Below are 20,623 nucleotides of genomic sequence, written 5' to 3'. Positions count from 1 at the left end.
ACGATAAGGTAAAGATTCAGCAAGAGACTACAAAAATGCTCAGATAAAATTTATATCAGACTCAAGTGAGGCAGCTGAGATTTTTCAGAAAAGTCAACATCTCCAGCTGGCAATCCTGATGATCCTATTCCTAAACTTTCCATCCTCCTGTCATATATATTCTCCCCATGTATTTAAGCTGTGCACATTTTTTATCTTCCCCTCTATTACTTTTTTTTTTTTTTGAGAAAAATTGCTTTTCTACTGAATTGCTAGCTGTCACACTCTTCAGGAAGAATGCATCTTCAACAGTACCATGGTGATGGCTGTACTAGTGTTCCATATTTTAATTTTGTGAACACTCCAATTTAATCTATCTGCACTCCAGACCACTTATCTCTTCTTATGCCTTCTGCTTTTACATTTATACACATGATGCACCAATACTCTTCAGCTTTATTAGTCCTTGTGATTCAGAACCTCCACTTTCACGTTTTTAAAATAGTTTAATTTACTAAGTAGAACATAACTCTGCCTGGACATTGCTCCTTTAATGGTCAATGAATCACTAGAACCAATCTTTCCTGTGTGCTTTACGGTTTAGCTATCTCAAATTTCTAATCCTTGTGTATTTAAAATAGATGATTGCTTAACATTTCAAATGACCCAGTTACATTGTGGGATCCAATTATTTTATTCAACATCTTTCAAACCCAAGCTAGTATTGCTACACAAATCTTTACTGCACCAGTTCAAACTGCAACTTGATTAATGAACTCAGAACATGATACTTGGCACCAAAACCCCTCAAATGGAAAAAACCCAATGTTACTTGTGACAGGAAACTTCTTAAACAGCATCAATTCCAAAATCTAGCATGACAGTAAACAGGAAGTTGTTATTTGCAAGGTATTGAAAAGTATAAAAATTGTACATATCAGAAAAAAAATAATGAGGTAGTACTCTGGTAACAGAGACATCCCAAGAAAAATGAAAATCCACAAACAGAAAAAAAACCAACAGATTATTTTTTTTCCTTTTCCATCTCTTCATCTGCTGTACACTTTCACTTAGTAGTTGTTTTCTGTTTCAATAAGTGAAAAACACTTGTAATATTAGATTCCTCTTTTCAGAAAGTTTAAGTATTTTGCTTCCCAAAGAAAACCCAAAGTAAAGCAAGAAACAAACTGTAATTCAGCAGTTGTACAGCAGTTTATTATTATTTGTACCAAATTCTGGAAAGTGCTATTTCAATTTGTTTCGGTCATATTCACCTGCACAAAGTATCACAAAACCCAGGATCACTTATAAAGCAAAAGCAGTGTTTAACTCAGTATACACAAGGCTCAGAAAAGCTTTATGTAACATGGTCAAAGTGCCACCACCAAAAAAGCAGATGTGAAGCACCATCAGAAGTCAGCTCTGTGTTATGTTTATAAATTGATCCATCAATCAGTAATATAATCCAGAACATACAGACTGAGATTCATACTCTCAGAAATATTTACATCTCCTAAGATTTCTTCAATGTTTCTCTTAAAATTAAACTAAGAAAAAAATTAAAAGAAACATCAACACAGGCTAAATCTTTTGTATTTCAGTCAATTAAAAAAATAATTTGAATTAATACCAGGAACAACCCCTGACCATTTCAATGGACAGAACACAGAATATTGAACCACGCTTCTCTTTCCATTTCACTAACCACAGAAAAAAAAACTACAGCAGGAAGGAAAGTACAAACAATTGTACTTGGATAACTTTGCTCTTTAAAAGTTCCCTCCACTTGCTTTAGAGAAAGAAGGTAATGGAAATTAACAGCTACAAAATATACTCAACACAAATACTGCAGAAACTCTAAACCAGCTACTCCATTATTTCAATAAATCTAGAGGGGTTTCCAAGGTTAGTAGCTATGAAAGATTATTAAATTATTTTGTTCTAAAATATCTAGAAGCTTTTATCAATTGACATTTTGTTAGACAGTAAAATGCCTAATAAAAATTTAATGAATTCACTATTCAGTTCCTGCAAGTGTCCAGCAGATTACTGCAATATGCTCATTAAGTAGAGCAATGTTTCACTCCCCAGACTAAAACCAAAAAAATTCAGAACGTTACTTGGAATAAGTGGTGGAAGTGGCATGCAAAGAACTTCTCATTACTTACACTTTTCAGCTTGATAGCAAAAGTAAAACAGTATATATACTTACTGTGTAATTGAATTTTGTACACTCTTTTCATTTAGAGTCATTCCCGGAGGTGGATCATTTTGTAATGCCAATAGTTCTTTTTGTAATCGTTTCTAAAAAGAAATTGTATAGAATATTTGAAATATTAAATAAAGTTCAATGATAAACATGCACACTCAACTACATTTCATCATTTATTGAAAAGTAAAAGGAATTTTATTTGAGAATTTAAATACAAAGTGGAATTGGAAGGTGAGGAAGAGAGAAGAATTCTCTCCTAGAAATAAAACTGAAAAGTCACAGGTAAAAAAAATTCACAGATCTTAAACTTACTTTTTTTTGTAAAATGCAATGGAACTTATATTTGCAACACTGCTAAGTGAAGAACTGCTGTATTACAAAATACACAGAAGTATCCAGGATTTTGTCATATTACAAAGATGTCAATCAGAGCTCTACATCTAGCAGCGAACATTTCATATTCCCCTGATAGCATCAGATTTACAATTAAATCTCCAAGATTTCAGCAGCACAACTCTTCCTCCTCTAAGTAATTTAAGACACTTCTATCTGGCATCTGTGCAAGCCTTTGCCTGGTTCTAAGTCATCCCAGAGAACATAACACGAAACTAAAACGGGACTAGGTGACTTGCAGAACACAAATTATTTTATAACTTCATAGCAACTGCATCTTACAACCTACAGGGTCGTAGTATTTAGAAAAGTGTTACACCAGTAGCTAAGGTCATCTTTACTATTTATCCCTGTCAAAATAGGTAACTGCAACCAGCTGCTTACATAACAACTACCAGAACTGTTTCTTACAATCTATGGAGCAAGGGAAATGCAACCTCTGTGAAGCACTATCATTGGCACTGCTTTTAGAGTGTATTTTCTCCATATAAACAGTTACGCAATATGTTTTTTCATTTCAAAGCCATCTAGATAACGGAAAGTTCAAGGCTTTCTCATTTCTTACTCTCCTTTTTCCTGCCAACAATTTTAAGGTTTACCACCTACCAGTCCACTTCCATCATTCTACTAGACAAAATGACCTTACACTCAAGAGGAATCAAAATACATGGTTTACAGGCTTAATATCTAATTTTGATTCAACATACTTTTTTTTAAAATGCAGGTTTATCACACATTTGTAGCTGTTTCTTATCAATTTTCAAAATGTTTCTGGTGCTTAGTAGAACTTAAAAAAATCCACAGGGAAAAATAACTTGTTCATTTGTCAACATAGAAGTGATTCAACATCTCATTAATATCTTTGAAATAGGACAACAATAAACTCAGACACACTTTCCTAAAGAAAAGGTCTTCATACAGTAACAATTTACATTTTGAAATAACTTTGTCTCTAACAAGCCCTGAAAACTTGCTTTGGGCTTCTATTTTTAAAGTTCCTACCCTGAACCCAGATACACACTTTAAAAGTCTTATTTGAAAGTGATTAAACAAATACGTTTTGAAGTGATATGTTATAGAATTTTAAAGGTTGCTATAATTGGTGTACAGATAAAAACAAACTGAAAAAACAATGGTAGCATTTTCATAAGAAAACTATATTGCCAACACAGTGAAAAACAGATTAGATTCCATCTTTTGCTTTCTGCACAGATTAGGAAAATTTTAGATTATAAACACCAGTGTTTAACACCACTATTATGAATTAAACTGCAAAAGAACAAAGTTCCAAAACCATTTTACAAATCCTTGAGTGGCAGAGATATTTTTAAGTCAATTCTCTTTCTGACACTTTCCAAGACCACCATCAAATAAACCTCATGGTAGTCAGCCTGTATGCGCCTTGTCATATAGATCATCAGAGAAATATTTTAAAAGTTCAGAGATTAGAACCTGATAAGGGAAATTCAAACTCTTTCGCTTAAAGAAGAGATTTGGAAACATTAGTGTCATGGTTTAAACCCAGCCAGCAGCCACACACTGGAAGCTGCTCGCTCATCTTACCCCACTCCAGGGAATGGGGGAGAGAACTGGAACAAGTAAAGTTAAGGAGACTCATAAATTGAGACAAAACCAATTTAATAACTGAATGTCCTGGTTTCAGCTTGGATAGGGTTAATTTTTCTTCTTAGTATCTAGAATAGTGCTGTGTTTTGGATTCAGTATGGGATTTGGTATGAGAAGAATGTTGATAGTACACTGATGTTTTCAGTTGTTGCTGAGATCAAGGACTCTCCAAATCCCCATGTCCTGCCCATGTGCAGGTGTACAAGAAGCTGTGAGGGAGCATGGCCAGAGCAACGGACTCAAACTGGCCAATGAAATATTCCACATAATGTAACATCATGCTCCATATATAAAGGAGGGGCAGCCAGGAAGGAGGGGGGGTCTCTCTCATTTTCAGGATAGCGATTGCAGGATCTTGGTATTTCGGAATTACTAGCCAGGAACAGGATGGGTATCAGTCAGTGAGTGGTGAGCAATCGCATTGTGCATTACCCATTTGTACTTTCTATTACTGTTATTGTTTCAATTATCAAACTGTTTTTAGCTCAACCTACGAGTGTCCCTTTACATCTCCAATTCTCACACCCATCCCCTGGGCAGGGGAGAGTGAGCAAGTGGCTGCATGGTGTTTGGCTGCCAGCTGGGTTCAAACCACAGCACTGAAATAAAGTAGAAGTAAAATAATAATGATAATAACAGTAATAATAGAAGATACAAATGAGTAATGCACAACGTTATTGCTCACCACTCGCTGACCAATACCCAGCCCATTCCTGGGCAGTGATTCCAGAGAAGTGAGAATCCTGAAACCGCAACCCTGGAAGCAAGAGTCAGCTTCCCAGTCAACCCTCATCCATATACTGAGCATGACATTAGATGATATGGAATATTCCACTGGCCAATTTGGGTCAGTTGTTTTGGCTATGCTCCCCCTCAGTTTCTTGTCTACCTGCACACTAGCAGGACATAAGAAGTTGAAAAGTCCCTGATTTCTTAGCAGCAACTAAAACCATCAGTGTATTACCAACATTCTTCTCATATGAAATCCCATACTGAATCCAAACCAGCACTATTCTACACACAAAGAAAAAATTAGCTCTATCCCAGCTGAAACCAGGACAATTAGGTAAAAAATAGTTAAGAACAAACGTATATAAGAACAGCAGATAATTGAGTTGATCCATTTACTTATGCATGTAGACCAACTATATAACTCTCAATCAGATCAGTATCTGATCAAACACAGTCATTTGAAAAGAGGAAGTGTTGCTTGTTCTGTATCCTAGAAAAATCCCAAATTACCAACATTTAAAATATCCTCTCATTTCAACTTTGGACCTTTGGCCCTTTTTTCCAGCAACTGTCTTTTCAGTCTAATACAGTCTCAGTCAGTCTTTTATCCATCTCACCAGTGAAAAAATATTCTCTCCAACTGCTTCACAGCTTTTCAGTTCTGACCAAAAAATGCATCCCAGAGAAATAATAGGAAATATTGTTTACACTTTGGGTCAAAAGTATCATAGTAAACAAAATTATAGTTTTAAAGACAAAAAAGAAATTATCATTTCCAAGTTAGCCAGTTCAAACAAGTAACGACATAAGCTCAGTCTGACCTGTATTTGTAGCTCTCAGTGAGAATATCAATAAAAAAAGAAATGCATGTCAAGAGCACATTCAGTAGAAAATGGGTATGTTATCTGACTATTAAGCCAAAGAAACTTAATAATATAACTGCCCCAGAAAAGCAAGCCTGTAACATTGCTAGTGTAATGAAATGAAGACAAGCTTTAGCAAATAAATTTATCATTTTGAAATAAGGGAATCCATAAAGAAAACCTGACTATGATTACCTATTATGCATAAACTCCAGTATAATGATTAACAGTAAGTTCCTAGGCACAGCTCCATACTGGAAAGGTAGGGAGGGGATGCAGAGGTCAAGAAACCCACAGCTCTTCTAGATTTGTTCTTCATTCAGAGCAATGTCCCAGACAGGACCAAGTATCAGCAAAAAGTGTTATTCCCTTCAGCTTTACTGGAACCTCTCAGTATCAGCCATGTGTCTCCATTATACTAGGCCCTGACTGATTTCATGCATCTCAACATTGCTCCCCTTAAGGGTAAGGTCAGGGGGGAAAGAAAAAAAAAAAAAAAACAACAAAAAACCCCAACCCCGAACAACCCTCCCCTGCCCCAAATGAAAAGGATCTCACCCCACAATTGCAGGCAATCAGGACAGAAGACCAACAACTGCTATTAGAGATGGCACAGAACCTTTTCATTTTTACTCTCTCCAGCTATACTGACTATCTTGGATAACCTCCCTTGAAATTAAAGGACAAAAATACCATTTCGTAATAAATTCCTAGATTTCTCCTAGTCCCCATAACGACAGGAACTCTGAAAGTGTGAGCTCAAGGGGAAAAAATGCTTTTAAAGATTTCATAAGTACTACTCTAGTCACTACAGATAGAAGCAAGGGCAAGTCTTTACACAAAGAGAATTACTTCTGTTGGACCAACTGATACATATTTAAGATGTGATACTTTTGGGAATACAAGCCCTTATTTGGGTTTTTTCCAACTAGAGTAATAAAACATACTATCTATTTTACAACACTATTCCATTAACCATGCCATACAAGTTAATCATACCATACCTGATGAACATAGCTGGGTATTTTTAATACGCTTTCACCAGACATTTTCAAAATTTGGTTTGTTCTATCAAGCATCAACTCAATTATTTCTGTAGAGACTAACAAACAGCTCCCTACAGACCTTTTCCAGAACATGCTCAAGAGTACTCTATAGCAACTAGAACAAAATTGTAGGGGGGCATCATGGTCTACTAACCAGAATTCATTCAAATACTGAAAAACTCTTTTAAGAGAGGGGCTAATCAATATTTAGAAAATTGTCTTTTAATCAACCTCTCTGGTCAATGCATTCCAGTGTTTGACTATCCTCATGATATAAAATGTTTCTTTTATATCTTATTGGAATATCTCATGTTCCAATTCGTGGCTGTTGCCCCTTGTCTTCCCACTGTGTCACCGTTTTCCCCAACACCCTCCCATTAGGTTATTGTAGGCATCAGCAAGATCTTCCCTTTGCCTTCTCTTCTTCAGGCTGAAGAAATCCCATCAGCTTCTCCTTGTATGTCATGCAGTTCAGCCCCTAACCATCTTGTTGGACTCACTCCAGTACATCAACGTCTGTCTTGTACTGGGGCTCCCTAAAGACAGTACTCCAGATGTGGTCTCAAGCGCCAGAGTGAGGGGAAGAATCACTTTCCTCAAGCTGTCTGGCTACAGGATTGCACACATAGCCCAATATGAAGCTAAGGATATTCAGAAAATTTGGAAGATACTCTCCAAAGATATTATGAAGGACCATATTTTTCTTCCTCCCTCCCTTACCACAACTTAATTTGTATCATTAATACACAGAACTGGATTATCAGGAGCCAGATCTAGTTTAAAAAAAAAAATCTCGTAAATGAAGCCCTTGAAGGCCAGATTTATAAAGTTTAATCAGGAAATTGAGCTCCTGGTTACCACAGTAATTCAGAAAACATCTCGAGTTTCAATGCAACAACTTGAAATTAATTCCTCTTCAGTGTTCAACAATATTTGTAATAGCTGACCAAAAAGGTTACAAAGAACATTAATTTTCTCAAAGTAACACTAAGTCTAAAGGATACTGTAACATCATTCACAAATCCAGAAACACACACTCCTTGCTTCCAGACAATTCAGTTAGTACTTTTAAAAAACCATGACTCTGATATAGCAAGCCCACACACGTTGCGTACAAAACGCACACTGCAATGGAAAGTTTCTGAAATTAAGCATTTGAAAAGGAACAGCTTCAGAGGGAGAAAAGCCTTCCTTGTATTTGACAGCCATTAATACAAAAAACTTTTTTCTGGCACAAAATTCTTGAGAATTAGCAGCAACATACATATGAGAACAAAGTATAATGGATTAACACTTTTCAGACAATTTTAACTATCTCATTTGTAGAATCTTATAAACTTAGGACTTGAAGATACCTCATGGAAGTCACGTCTCCAACTACTTAATGTAAGGATGGATCAAAGATTCTTAAAATATCCTTGTAGTCAAAGGCCTTTAACATTTTCCACATCACCCTCTCGCTTTAATAATTGGAAGAATTTTCTTCACAGTAAGGCATCTAGGTGAGCTGAATAAATTATGTCAAATTACTTCTCTTACTCTTCACGGATACAGAAAAGAATTCTTTTACTTATTTCAACTTACTTCTCTCCTTCCCCAATCTTCTCTAAACTAAACACATAATTCTTCCAAGCCAATGCAGACTGCCCTCAAAATACACTTTGGTAGGTCCACTCAGCTTAACAGAATCAGACACCCAGTCAAAGCAAGAGTGATTTTACTACAACCAAACCACAACTGTGATACTGTGAGAAGTAGTCTTTGTGGTTAATAAGAACAAAAAAATCCACTGATTTATACCCCATTTTTCTTGTGTGCTTGTTCAAATGTCACATTAATGAAAGTAAAAACTATTTGCACAGTCAGAATACAGCTAGTGCTCCTCTTTCACAATAGTTACCGCACAATAAGACAAGGAAATCATGTTAGTTCAGTGTGATTCTTCTTCTGAAATTCTGGCTATTTTTTATCTAGGTACTCCCAAGTTAGTTGTCTGTTATATCCTATAGGCATCAGAAACCTTGATATTTGATCCAGTGCCTTCCAGAAGCCACCCTTTTCACACAACAGTATATGAATAAAAATAGTATTTATCACCTGGAAACTCAAGATAATTGTCAAATAACTCAGACTGGGTTGCTTAGACACTTAAAACAAAAAAACCCCACAAAACTAACCCACACAGCTGAATCTCAGTGACTGACATAATATCCAATGCCCAGAGAGTATTGAATCTGTCCATTTTATTTGGGACAATTTGTTGTTAAGTATCTGTGTCATCTATTCTTTGCTTTCCTTTTCACAGGCTCATCCCTTTCTTCGTCTTTCTAGTGATTTATAAAAACCTTCCTTAATGCTTTTCAAATCTGCTAATTTAAAACAATGAACCATGGGTAGACTTCAGTCTTATATCCTTGTCCCTTTCTTTCATATTGAGCTTTAGCAGTAATTACTTACTTTCACTTTTCTGTTTTGTACAAAGTCTTTTCAATCTTCATATAGCCATACTGACGGTTACTAATATTGTTGTAATTTTCCATACTGAGAGAGCTTGACACTGTAAATTAGTATTTTCTTCTAGAAACTTGTAGCCCTTCACCACTCTTAATTATCAGGAATCCTCCTTTATTTACAGATCTCCAGCTATGTAGAGACAGGCATATCTAAAGTCAATACCATTATTGCTTTTGCTTTTTTTCTAACCATGAATCAGGAATACAATTTTTTAAAATCACATGCTCAAGTTGTTTTCAGGCTCTCAATCAGTTCCTATAAGTCAAAAAACAAGCTAGTGCAGCTACTCACTCCCACAATAACCTCCAAACAGATGTTTTCTATACATTGATACGCTCTTGGGAGCTGTGCTTGCTGTATTGTTCTTTTCCTATCACAAGACCATCATTCCAATGTTTCTGCTAATCGATCGTAAGATTTCTCATAGAAGCTCCCTTTCTGCTTTGTCCACTTTCTATTTAAAGAGACTGCGAAAGAAAACAGACTGCAATCATGGTCTTATTTACAGAATAAATGAAGGATGCACAGGCAATCTTAAATTGATCTTTTCCTTATTTTTGAGAGAGGATTTTATGCTTAGACATTCTTTTAATACAACTTCCAAGTAAACCAAAACTAATAAGTATCAAATTGGTAAAAATATTCACTATCTAGAGGGAAACAGAACAGCAGAGTAGGAAGATCAGAAACCCAAGGCTAGATAACACCACAGTCCTTCAACTAAAGGAATAAGCAGCTGCAAAAGGCAGTGTGACATAACCGGCAGTTTACACAAGTATTTACGAAGAGGGGGAAGTCTTTGAAACCAAGATTACTAAGATTACTTAATTCACCCTCCTCTATAGGAAAGGATAATTCAAGGATGAAATCAAAGAATAATGCTTAAGACTGATCCAAACATCACTTCCAAAAGAAAGTTTATTCAAGTAGTTGAGACATGACTGACATAGCAATGGCTTGTATTCTGTTACTAATTCTGTCAAATAGGATTTGTGCAACCCCTTCAGTTATCCTCCACAGATTTTCTAAAGCGTCAAGCTCATAAGACTTCTCAAAGCATATGGAGCAAAGAACACAAAATTAGCTGGGTGACAGTGGAGTAAAATTCCTGCCAGCTCCCCAGACAGCTCACAACAACCTCTGTAATTTCAATCCTGATAGATGGCACTCACTGTCTGTCATGGTTCATGTTAAAGAAGCCAATAGCTTCTAGCACCTTTGCTAAGCAAAAACACGCACTCTTCTTTCTCCAAACCAACACACATCTTACTTGGCCACCTCTGGAACTGGTGTGGTAACATCTCAAATGTGACAGCTGAATTCTCACTTTTAGTGATTGCTGGTGCAGGAATCTCATGAGCAGAAACATACGAAAAGAAGCAACATGTGAAAAGGCGAGAGGGTAACGATTCAAGACAGGAGGAGATTTGGAGGTTGGCAACATAAGTATTTCATAATGCATCTCCTAGAATCAGATAGTTTGGTTACTGTGCACCATTGAGCTAGATGTTCTATATCACATAAATGCTTATTAGTAGATACAAAATTATTACACTGGTCTCTGTGTCCCTGTCAGCTACCTCAAAAGGGAGTAAAACCTATATTCCTAAAGCATATATGACAATATCACCATCACATTCCCCAAAACCAGGGATCTTTTTTTCCTGATTCTACCACAAACAAGGATCATACCCATGGACAGACAGGTAGACGGACTTTAATCACAACCCCCCACAACGCAACAACGCAAAGGTATTTTCCTCCCCTGCCATGAAAACTTATCTAGCTCTTGTATGTATGTGAAAATTACTTTTCTCAATGCCTTTAAAAAGGAGTACTGCAATATCATGTGTCTGTTTCCAGTTTTAAGCCCACTGTGAGAACTCTTACAACAGCTTTGCCCTGTCCTTGGAAAACTGGAGCCTAGAGAGTTAAAGTTTAACAGCGCCATATGCAAACGAAAATATGTGTACAGTGAAAAAGCAAGGCACCCTTAGTTATAGGGGTCACCACCAAGTACACATTGTGTACGTACAGTTGAGAGCAACTAAGATAGCCAATGAATATTGCTTTGGTTATCATATTATACTTGGTAACTGGAGTGGGCAAAGCATACATACCCTGTTACATTGGCTCTGTTGATTAGCAGTAAAATATTAACACCAAAATCCAATCATGTTCGACTGTTTGTCCATATTCCTGGCTTATTATCTCCTCAGAGCTGAAAATACAAACTTTTTAAAGGTAAATGGTACAAAGAAAACAAAATTCAACTTATATTCAACTGTCTTATCTTTGCAATTCTTGAATTTTCCACTTTTTGATGATTCAAGAAATGCTGGATGAGATGTGCAGTGTCTTAAAGGGGTTAACATCTTAAATGTGTAAGCTAAATTATGAGCAATCTTACTCAAATATTTTACCTACGAACAACCTTCAATATAGACTTGCAAGTCTGTTTTATAGACTTTCCTTTTTTTTAGAGAAAGAGAAAAGCTGAGCTGATTAAACCAAAAGGAGATTCAGTACAAGACAGGATATATTTAGGGCAGTGGTAAGATTTTGGTAGAAACAGCTGGAGGAAAAGAAATTTTTCTCTACTAGTAGAGCAAAAATTGGAAAATGGGTAAATAGCTTCCATTGATTTCTGCTGGAGGAAGTGTTCCATCACCACACTTTTTTTACCACTAAAAGAAGCTGTGATGGGCAATTAAGCTGGCATGTGGTAGCCTTTTCACCTGGAGTGGGAGGGACTCTACTAGCCATGCCCAGTTAGGCAGTATCATGAGGATAAGAAGAAACTGAAAGATGGAACAGCAACTTCACAGACTAGAAAGCATATGTGTCCAGAATATCTGCGCTTGAATTCTGTTAGAAACCTCCTATTCCCATGCACTCGAATTCCCTTCTCTTCGTTGCAATGATATACAGAAGGAGTAGCCTTTCAAGGCCAAGCCTTCCTAGACACTATAAACAAAAATCTTAATCTGGCTTGGAGATCAAAGACAAAGAGAAACTAACTCATAAATAGTTAAAAGTTAAAAATTAATCCCACTGGGGCTCCAGTCTTCTATTTTATGCTGGTAAAGCTGCTGCACCCTAGGGAAACCTAACAATATTTCTTCAGTAACTACCAACGATTCTCTTCCACACCCAAAGATTTAACTGTACCCAGCAAACTCCATTAGCACAAAAGCACTGTCAGTACTATGATGAAGTCCTGGCAAAGAATTTACATTTCACTTACAAGCTACAGGCTGTCACCTCCTCCCCCATTTATGTTACAAAATGTTTCACAAAAACCATCCTGTTTTGAAGAAGTTTTTGCATGCAGGAGACAGATTTTTTCCAAGCACTCCATCACTGAATGGAGGCACACAGTAACCTTGTACCAGAACAGGAGGAGTTGTTAACAGGCTGCAACAACAGTGTTGTTACAACACCACCATGTTGATTCATAAGCAAAGCTGTTGCTAGTCTGCTAGTACAACCTACTAGCCTGAGAGATTAAGACCAGTAACAACTCTATTTTCAGTATTTTGGTTCTTCCATTCACACATTTCTTAGTGAAAAGTATCTCAAATCCAGAACATGGAGTTCTAAACTCTGGGTAGACAGTCTTGCTTTTCAAACAAAACTCCTCTACAGAAAAAAACATTTTTAACAGTGTAAATATTGCTGGAACTGACTGCCTGTTACTCTCTAATTAGAAACCTAACTTTATATACCTTCAAAAAGCTCTCAGGTAAACAAGGTAAAGGTTAAAAATTATGACATTTAAGAAAAAATTACCTGCTACAGTCCATCTTGCTACTTTCAGAAATCTAAAGAAAAGATGACAGTTCCTACAAATTAAAAAAAAAAAATCCTTTGTTTCCTAATCAACTGGGTCATTCAAGAAAGCCCCTGCAGAGTATATCCCATAATTCAGGTGATATAATTTGTCCCAGACTCCCAAACTCACAAGCCATCCAGATACTTGATTATCACAACCCTTCATGAATTCTTCCTATTCAATGTTCTTCTGCTAAGTTTTAATCAAGGCCCAGAGGAGGAAAGAAAGATAATTGCCTGGATGTGCCCAATTAAAGCTTCAGCAGGACACATAATAAAACAGCTTCACTAAATACTCTGTCCATAAAAAAATAATACCGGGATTTGAATTTGAAGAACTGTTTTTCAGTTTTGCCTATTTTTGGCTGAATATCAGATTTTCAATCTGTACTGAGAATGTAGAAGCAGATTAGTCTCCTCCTTCTCATTTCTAATAAAACATGCTAACATCTGGCAACCCAGTTCTAATGTTATTTTCCCAGACCAATCCATACCTCAAGTTCTGAATGTCAGGCATTTTGCACATTTCTCTCTTTTTAAAGGAACCAAAAGGCAATGAATGAATCTTTTACAAACTACTTACAAATAAGTTTCCGCCACTAACCTTTTGTTCTTCTGAGCATTTAAAAGCTTCACTAGGTTATGGATTGGGGTAGTGGGAGGAAGGATTGCTGATTTCTCAGTTCAGTAACAGTATACTATCTTCACATGCTCCAAGATATTCTAAAATATTTGATTGGAAGGTCAAAGCAACAGAGTCCTCTTCTAAAGGGAATAATATGTTTGACTTAAGCTAAGAGACAAGATCAACCTGAAATCAGAACTACAGTATAATTAAAGATAAATCAATAACTACACACACACACAAAACACTCTGTACTCCAGTCTCAAAAGCTTTTTGCCAGATAATCAAATTCTTTGCAATGAACTTGTCATTTTAAAGCAAATTAAGTGAAATCCACTAATAAAGAATAAAATGAAACTGACAGCTAGTCATCTGCTTTATAAACAGAGTCTTCAAATGTACCAATGCCCAGCACAAGCCTCTCTCATTACTAAAAACACAAATAATTTTATCTTTTAAGGATAAGAGTCTGACATTATTTGAACTGCTTCAGTTAAAGAACTGAATTTAAGACAATAGCAAGAGCCGGCACAATGAGGGTAACTATGTAACTAGCAGGGAATTTCTCACCCTTATAAAAACCATTCCAGAGGTTGATAACTGAGATAAACCACTGTGTTCTGACAAAAAACCTTTTGGAAAGAAAAGGGGCAAAATGTTGGAAACTGCAAACTGTAACAAAATTTAAATATTCATCAAATCTGTTTCCCTAAATACGATGGTGACAGAATTTCTAACTTTGGAAACCTCAATTCAGTCAGTTTCCCTGCCCCTTCTCATTACTGGCCACCAATTTCCAATTAAGAAGAAATAAATAAATCTATGTGAACAAGTAGCATCAAATTCTATGAAGCTTTTTATTCCAGCAGACTTTTAGAGACAATATTTGCTATACTCTAGTAAACTATTATCAACATCTATTGACATATATACAGGATTTTCTTCTTGAAGCTGATCAAGAAGCATTTTTAATTAAGTTGAATACAAAAAGATGCAAGTTTGTAATCACCTAAGGAGAAACTATTATTTTTTAATACTGTGTATGAAAGTATGAATAGCTAGTATTCTCAATCAGATCATTAATTATCAAAACCGAGGTGTCCCTCAATTCCTGCTCTACCACCACTACGTTCTGTCCTTTCTTTTCTAACACATTAATACTGCTCCCAGGAAGGCAAATGATGGGGTTCCCTCCCTTCTTCCCCTGCCACCCCAGACTGATATCTGTTTTTCATCCCAGTGATTAAGGTCACCTCAGACAAAAACCAAACAGAAACAAAGAAAAAACTGTAAAGGCTGGCACAGATTCAAAAATACTTTCTGAAAGCCCGCAACTATCAAAAGCAGGCAGAAGACAGGTTACCTGACCTTCACTCTTCACAAAAGGTTGCTTACTGGCTGTCTCGGCTGTGTCCCCTCCCAACTTCTTGTGCACCCCCAGACTGCTCGCTGGTGGGGTGGGGTGAGAAGCAGAAACGGCCTTGACTGTGTAAGCACTGCTCAGCGGTAACAAAAACATCTCTGCATTATCAACACTGTTTTCAGCACAAATCCAAACCATAGCCCCATACCAGCTACCATGAAGAAAATTAACTCTATCCCAGCCAAAAACCAGGACATCCATCTACTTTATTTTCATTTGTTTTTAATAAATTACATTATAACAGGTTTCAATGAATGGGTAATATTGTCTCGTCCTCCCTCCAAAAGGCAAAAACCCAACCCCCAGCTGACAGTTCTGTCACAGTCCTTCACTACTTCAAAACCATGCAAGATGCACAAAATTTCTGTCTCCAAGTACCGAGCAAAAGATCTTCATCGTCCTCCTCCCTTCCGCCCCAGTGGAAACTTCAGCCAATAAACTCCTTGAAAGCTCATCTCTCGCTTGTAAACCAAGGCTACATAAGAGACGTGATCATTATACCCAACACATTTGTATTTGTTGAACAGGGCCGTAACTATGGGTAAATTCAATGGAAGTCATGCCTTCTCTCTTTCATATTAATAGGTGTAATCTAATCACATAATCTCTGGGAGTATTTACCAGTACAGTCTATACCTGCATAATATATATAGTGAAGATCCTTTAGTCTGAAAGTCTTAGCTAGGTAGAATTTGAGCAATTAAAGAAAGTGCTTGATCACCGAGTTTCACACATTGTTTGAGCTAAGCTGCTTTAGCTTATTAATTACAAACTCAGAGAGCTTTCCAAGGGAGCAGCTTAACAAGACAACATTCCCTGGCTTTTGCAAATCTATTGTTTTCTCTTTTCCCCTTCTCAGAGCTTGCACAGCTAGGCCTAAAAACAAGTACAAGACATTATCAAACTCTGAGCAAAAAATATTTACAATCAATCAACTGGAGTTAACTATTCCTTACAATAAATACCTGCCTGCTTTTATTTTCCTGATTTGAATCATATACATTTTCATGAGATACCAATGTTCAATGTGACAGATTGAAAACATTCGTGATTTTCTATGCTTTAGCTATATAGTTGGTCTATTTGGAAGAAAGATCTGCTGATAACGCTCAGGGATGCTGGTTTCAGTGAACTTGTTTACTACTGCTTTCTTTTTCGGAAGCAAATTCTTCTATTCTAGCTCAAAAAAACGTGCAGTTGCTGCACAGCAAAGTGCTTCCCAAAATTATGTTTATGCAGGTAGGTACAAAAACAAGCAAGTAAGATTCCTTAGGGCCCAAAGCCCTAACTTTTATTTTATTTATCTTTACTGACTTAAAGACTATAAATTTTAAACTTCACTTAATATTCAACTCACTTAAAAAGTTTATTTTAAAAAATCCCCAAGATTAACTCATCTTGGCAAAATAACTATAAATTTTGCATTTATCTTGCTTTACTGTAGCATGGCTATATGCCAAAGCTAATATACCACCTACCAGTACAGACTGATAACTGAAGGTTACATAAAGGACTAACAACCTCTTAGTGGACAGGAGAAATGCTTTTTAATCTCTGCTCTTTCTGGTCTCAATTATGGTATTTTCATTTTTCAGCTTAAAAATTTTTATCTTCAACAGTGTTTCACCAATGGCACCACTAAATACTTCAAGTTGTCACTAACTACCAATAACTTCAGTGTGTTTATATACCAGAATTGGTTATATAGTTACAGTAACCACTCATTTTATTTTTCTAAATATTTTATCTGAAACAACACAAATATCATCCCATACTGTGACATTTAACAGAACAGAACACATGTGCATCAACACTGAAGTTCCAGTCGATTGAAAGCTTTCCTCACTATAAAGTTGGGTTTGTTGGGGTTTTTTTGGAAGATATGTTAAAAATAGTTTAGAACTTTTTCCTGAACAAAGCTGTCAAATAAGTAAAGAGAAAATTATTTCCAAATTATTAAATAAAAATGCTGCCAATACTGAAGAAAGATTAAGCAATAAGCAATTGTTCTGAGAACAGCTGGAAATACAGAACTTCCACTAAGACTAGAAGAACAGATAAAGAATAGAGCCAAAAGCAGGTAAAGAATAGGAGCAGGGAAGTGTAACTGAAAGTGTAGGTAATTTTTCTTGAGATTTCAGTGGCCTGTGCAAACTTCCCCCATCCCCTACCCCAGTGGCTGAAAACACTGCAGTGAAACTCATGGAAAGCTTTTGTATTGCTACTGGCTTGTGTTTTGTGATAGAAGTTCGTAAAATTGGTGATCTCAAACCATAACATGAATTCTGCATTGTCATCTAGCACTATTATTTTATGAAACATCTGTTTAGACATATGTTTTGGAAAAAAAAAATATTGCTGGAACATGACTTTTCAAGGAGCACTGTATTTTGATGTGTGTATCTATTTTGATGGAGGCCCACCATCAGGAAGTTTTCAAGGGCAAAAAAAAAATCCTGATAACACAAATGCATGGTGAAGGCTAACATTCTCCACTCTTTACTAAAGCTGTTGTGTCATTAATTACATTAGCTCCGTATTTAATCAGATTTAAATATCTACATGTACAAATCTCATGTGCCTAACTTTAAAGACAAGAGGTTATTTTGGTGATAAAATGCAAACCTAAAACTGTTCCCATAGACGTGTTTGTGAAAGCTGTTTAAATATGTCCAACCATAATTCCGGGTTTGAAGTAGCCTGGTATTAAAAATGAAAGGAGGGGAAAGGTAAAACGGTAGTAATTAAAGTGTCAGTATTATGGATAAAGTCAATCTTTTGAGCTTAAGATGCAAATAGTTGATATCTGTGGGTTGAGGGAAAGGCCTTAATTATCTAACACTTTGTACAGCAATGATACGTTATGTACATTTTCAACTGAACTTTCTCGGTTCTATTTTTTACCTGCTCTTCTATTCTTAATGCAAGTTCTGTGTTTCCAGCTGTTCTGAGAAAAACTGTTCATTGCTTACTATTTCTTCAGCATATGCCACATTTTTAAGTTATCTGTAGCTTCAGATTACTAAAGACGCTATACCAAGTTTTCTAAAGCAAATCCATTCTACTTACACAGAATATTTCTGGTTTTTTTCAGGAAAAAGTTGCACAAGCTTGGGCTTTGACTGTGAAACATCTTGAAAAAATGTTTTTCCTTCAAGATTTGTTTGGGGGGTTTGTTTGTTTTTTAAGAAAAAAATTATAATTTGCTTAAAGTTATGCATATCAGGTTTAAACCAATCCAGCAGTGGCAAATCAGCCACTCCTCTGGACAACACTGTGGTTAGAAAACAAAACACAGGATCTCATCAACACTGGCTTCTATTATTCTAGAGGAAAAGCGTTACAGAAAACTACCATTAAAGAATGTCCACACAAAGATCACAATAAATTTAAATTATACACATAAAGGCTCAAACTCACAAGTTTTACAAGTTACTACACATCAACTGAACTACAGTAGCTCTTCAGGTTGATGTTCAGTGCCACTGGCAAAAAGAGGTGATTTGTTACAGTTTCTAAACTTTCCAGGTAGGCTGACTTAGAACATGCTGATCAGATAACTCTAGCTTTAAGTTAATCAGAGACATTTCAGTGGATCTGTAAAAGTAAGATGTAATTAACCTAGGGCATCATACATTGCTGTATAAAATTACAGCAGTTGAAGTAGTAACTAAAACTTATTTAACATACCAATATATCATTCTTATCAGAAATATAAATAATACTGCCATAATGATATGGCCATAGACTCCTGGCATAGTTAGAGACTGCAATGGGTTGCACAAACATTTCAGTTAAACACTGCGCATTTAAAAATACCATACATAATCTGAAAAATGATGTCTCCTTTTTATCTCAGGCAACTTACATATTAAACATTATTACTAATAACAATAAATTAAATGATCCTGAACTGAAAACCACTTAAAGTTATATACAACGGTTTCCTTCGTAAAATGTTTTTTGCACTGAAGATTTAAATGTTAATCAATAGAAAAATTCAGAGCCTTGAAATCTTGCTCACCTGGGAAGGTGTCTACTACTGAGAAGCTTACTAATTTTACAGTTCACTTACTAATTTTTTGTTTATGTTTCCTGTCTATTCAAAAAAAAAAAAACCAAAACAACAAACCAGACAATTCCTTCTCCAATTTGCTAAACCACAGTACTAAATTAGTAGTTTACTAAACTCAGGAAAAGTCATCACAACATCACATAACTAGTAACATACAAGAAGCTCCACAAATTTCCTCGAATCCCCCATCAAAACACAACAGAACACCATTTAAAAAAAAAAAGTGTAATCTTATAGCTGGTATTTCTAAAATGAAAGCAATTACAACATTAGACTTACCATGGCTGTATTTTCAGGAAGTGAGTACTAGCCTCCACACATAACTTATCTTACATTTGGGCAACATTTGTTATTCATATAATCCTAAACAACTTCACTTAATTTGTAATCACTATTTCCCCTTTACAGAGGGAGCAACAGAGATGAGGATGAGGCAAGCTGTAGAAAGTCATTTATTAGGGCAGAGACAGCAACACAGCACGGGTTTACAGTCCCAGAGTGTCTCCTTCAAGTTTCACAACTGCCACTTCTCCCTAGTTTTCACACAGTTTTATAAAAGATACCACTTAATAAATTATTGCTTCTCTTTTGCAGTTATGCTTGTGAAAGTCCGAAGATTAAAAGAGCAGCATTACAGTAACACATTTGCCAGATAGAGCTGGTAACACAAAGGCAGATCAGCCTATCTGTCTAAGCTACTGCTAGACGAAGAACATTCTGTACAGTATGTTCAAGTTCTTGATCCCATTTCATTTCAATAACTCAGACACACCGTGGGGTTTTTTTATGCTTCTAAACTCCATGAGCAGAACTTTTACCCCATAAAGTTCAATGTTTTGACATTTTAAGTCTTTTTAGCTATGTTAAATCCAGGCTATGAGGACAATTAAACTAGTTTCATCCATTTTTAACACACTTTCTGGGCTGTTCCATTACTAGTGACAAAAAATATAAGTTATACCAGACCAAAATGAAAACAAGAAAAAGAAAAGAAGCAGCAGTTTGAGAAAGAAAACAGAAGTGCTAGATCATCCAGATCTAAAAACAAAGTGGAAAACTGTAAAAATTCAAGGACAAGCAGAGCAGTTACAGGTGAAATAAGGAAAGACAGGGGCCACTGCCACAAAACCCAAAGATCTTTTTTCCTGCCCCAGTCACAAAAAATCCCCACCCACTCGGAGCAGCACACAGTGAAAGTGATCCATTCTTCCAGAGCAATTTCTGCAGCTACTATTTAAGAACTCCTTCGGAGAAGGTATGAATAAATAATTCAGCTGGAAATACCTGTCAAGCGGCAGGAT

General features: G+C 36.1%; 1 protein-coding gene across 2 annotated transcripts in view; it reads right to left on the bottom strand.

The window, feature by feature from the left end:
• UBE2W (ubiquitin conjugating enzyme E2 W) overlaps positions 1-20,623 on the bottom strand; it is a 34,109-nt gene that overhangs the window by 12,502 nt on the left and 984 nt on the right. For both annotated transcript variants that reach the window (XR_012622360.1, XM_074817322.1), the window contains exon 2: positions 2,192-2,283. Coding sequence is in view for 1 of the 2 variants with exons in the window: in XM_074817322.1 (XP_074673423.1) it covers positions 2,192-2,283 (92 nt within the window). In the remaining variant the exon portion in view is untranslated. The remainder of the gene's footprint in view (positions 1-2,191; positions 2,284-20,623) is intronic.

Source organism: Strix aluco, chromosome 1 (genome assembly GCF_031877795.1).
Source record: "Strix aluco isolate bStrAlu1 chromosome 1, bStrAlu1.hap1, whole genome shotgun sequence".
Lineage (NCBI taxonomy): Eukaryota > Metazoa > Chordata > Aves > Strigiformes > Strigidae > Strix > Strix aluco.
The sequence above is the reverse complement of the archived record's forward strand: the minus strand, read 5'-3'. Positions and strand labels throughout refer to the sequence as shown.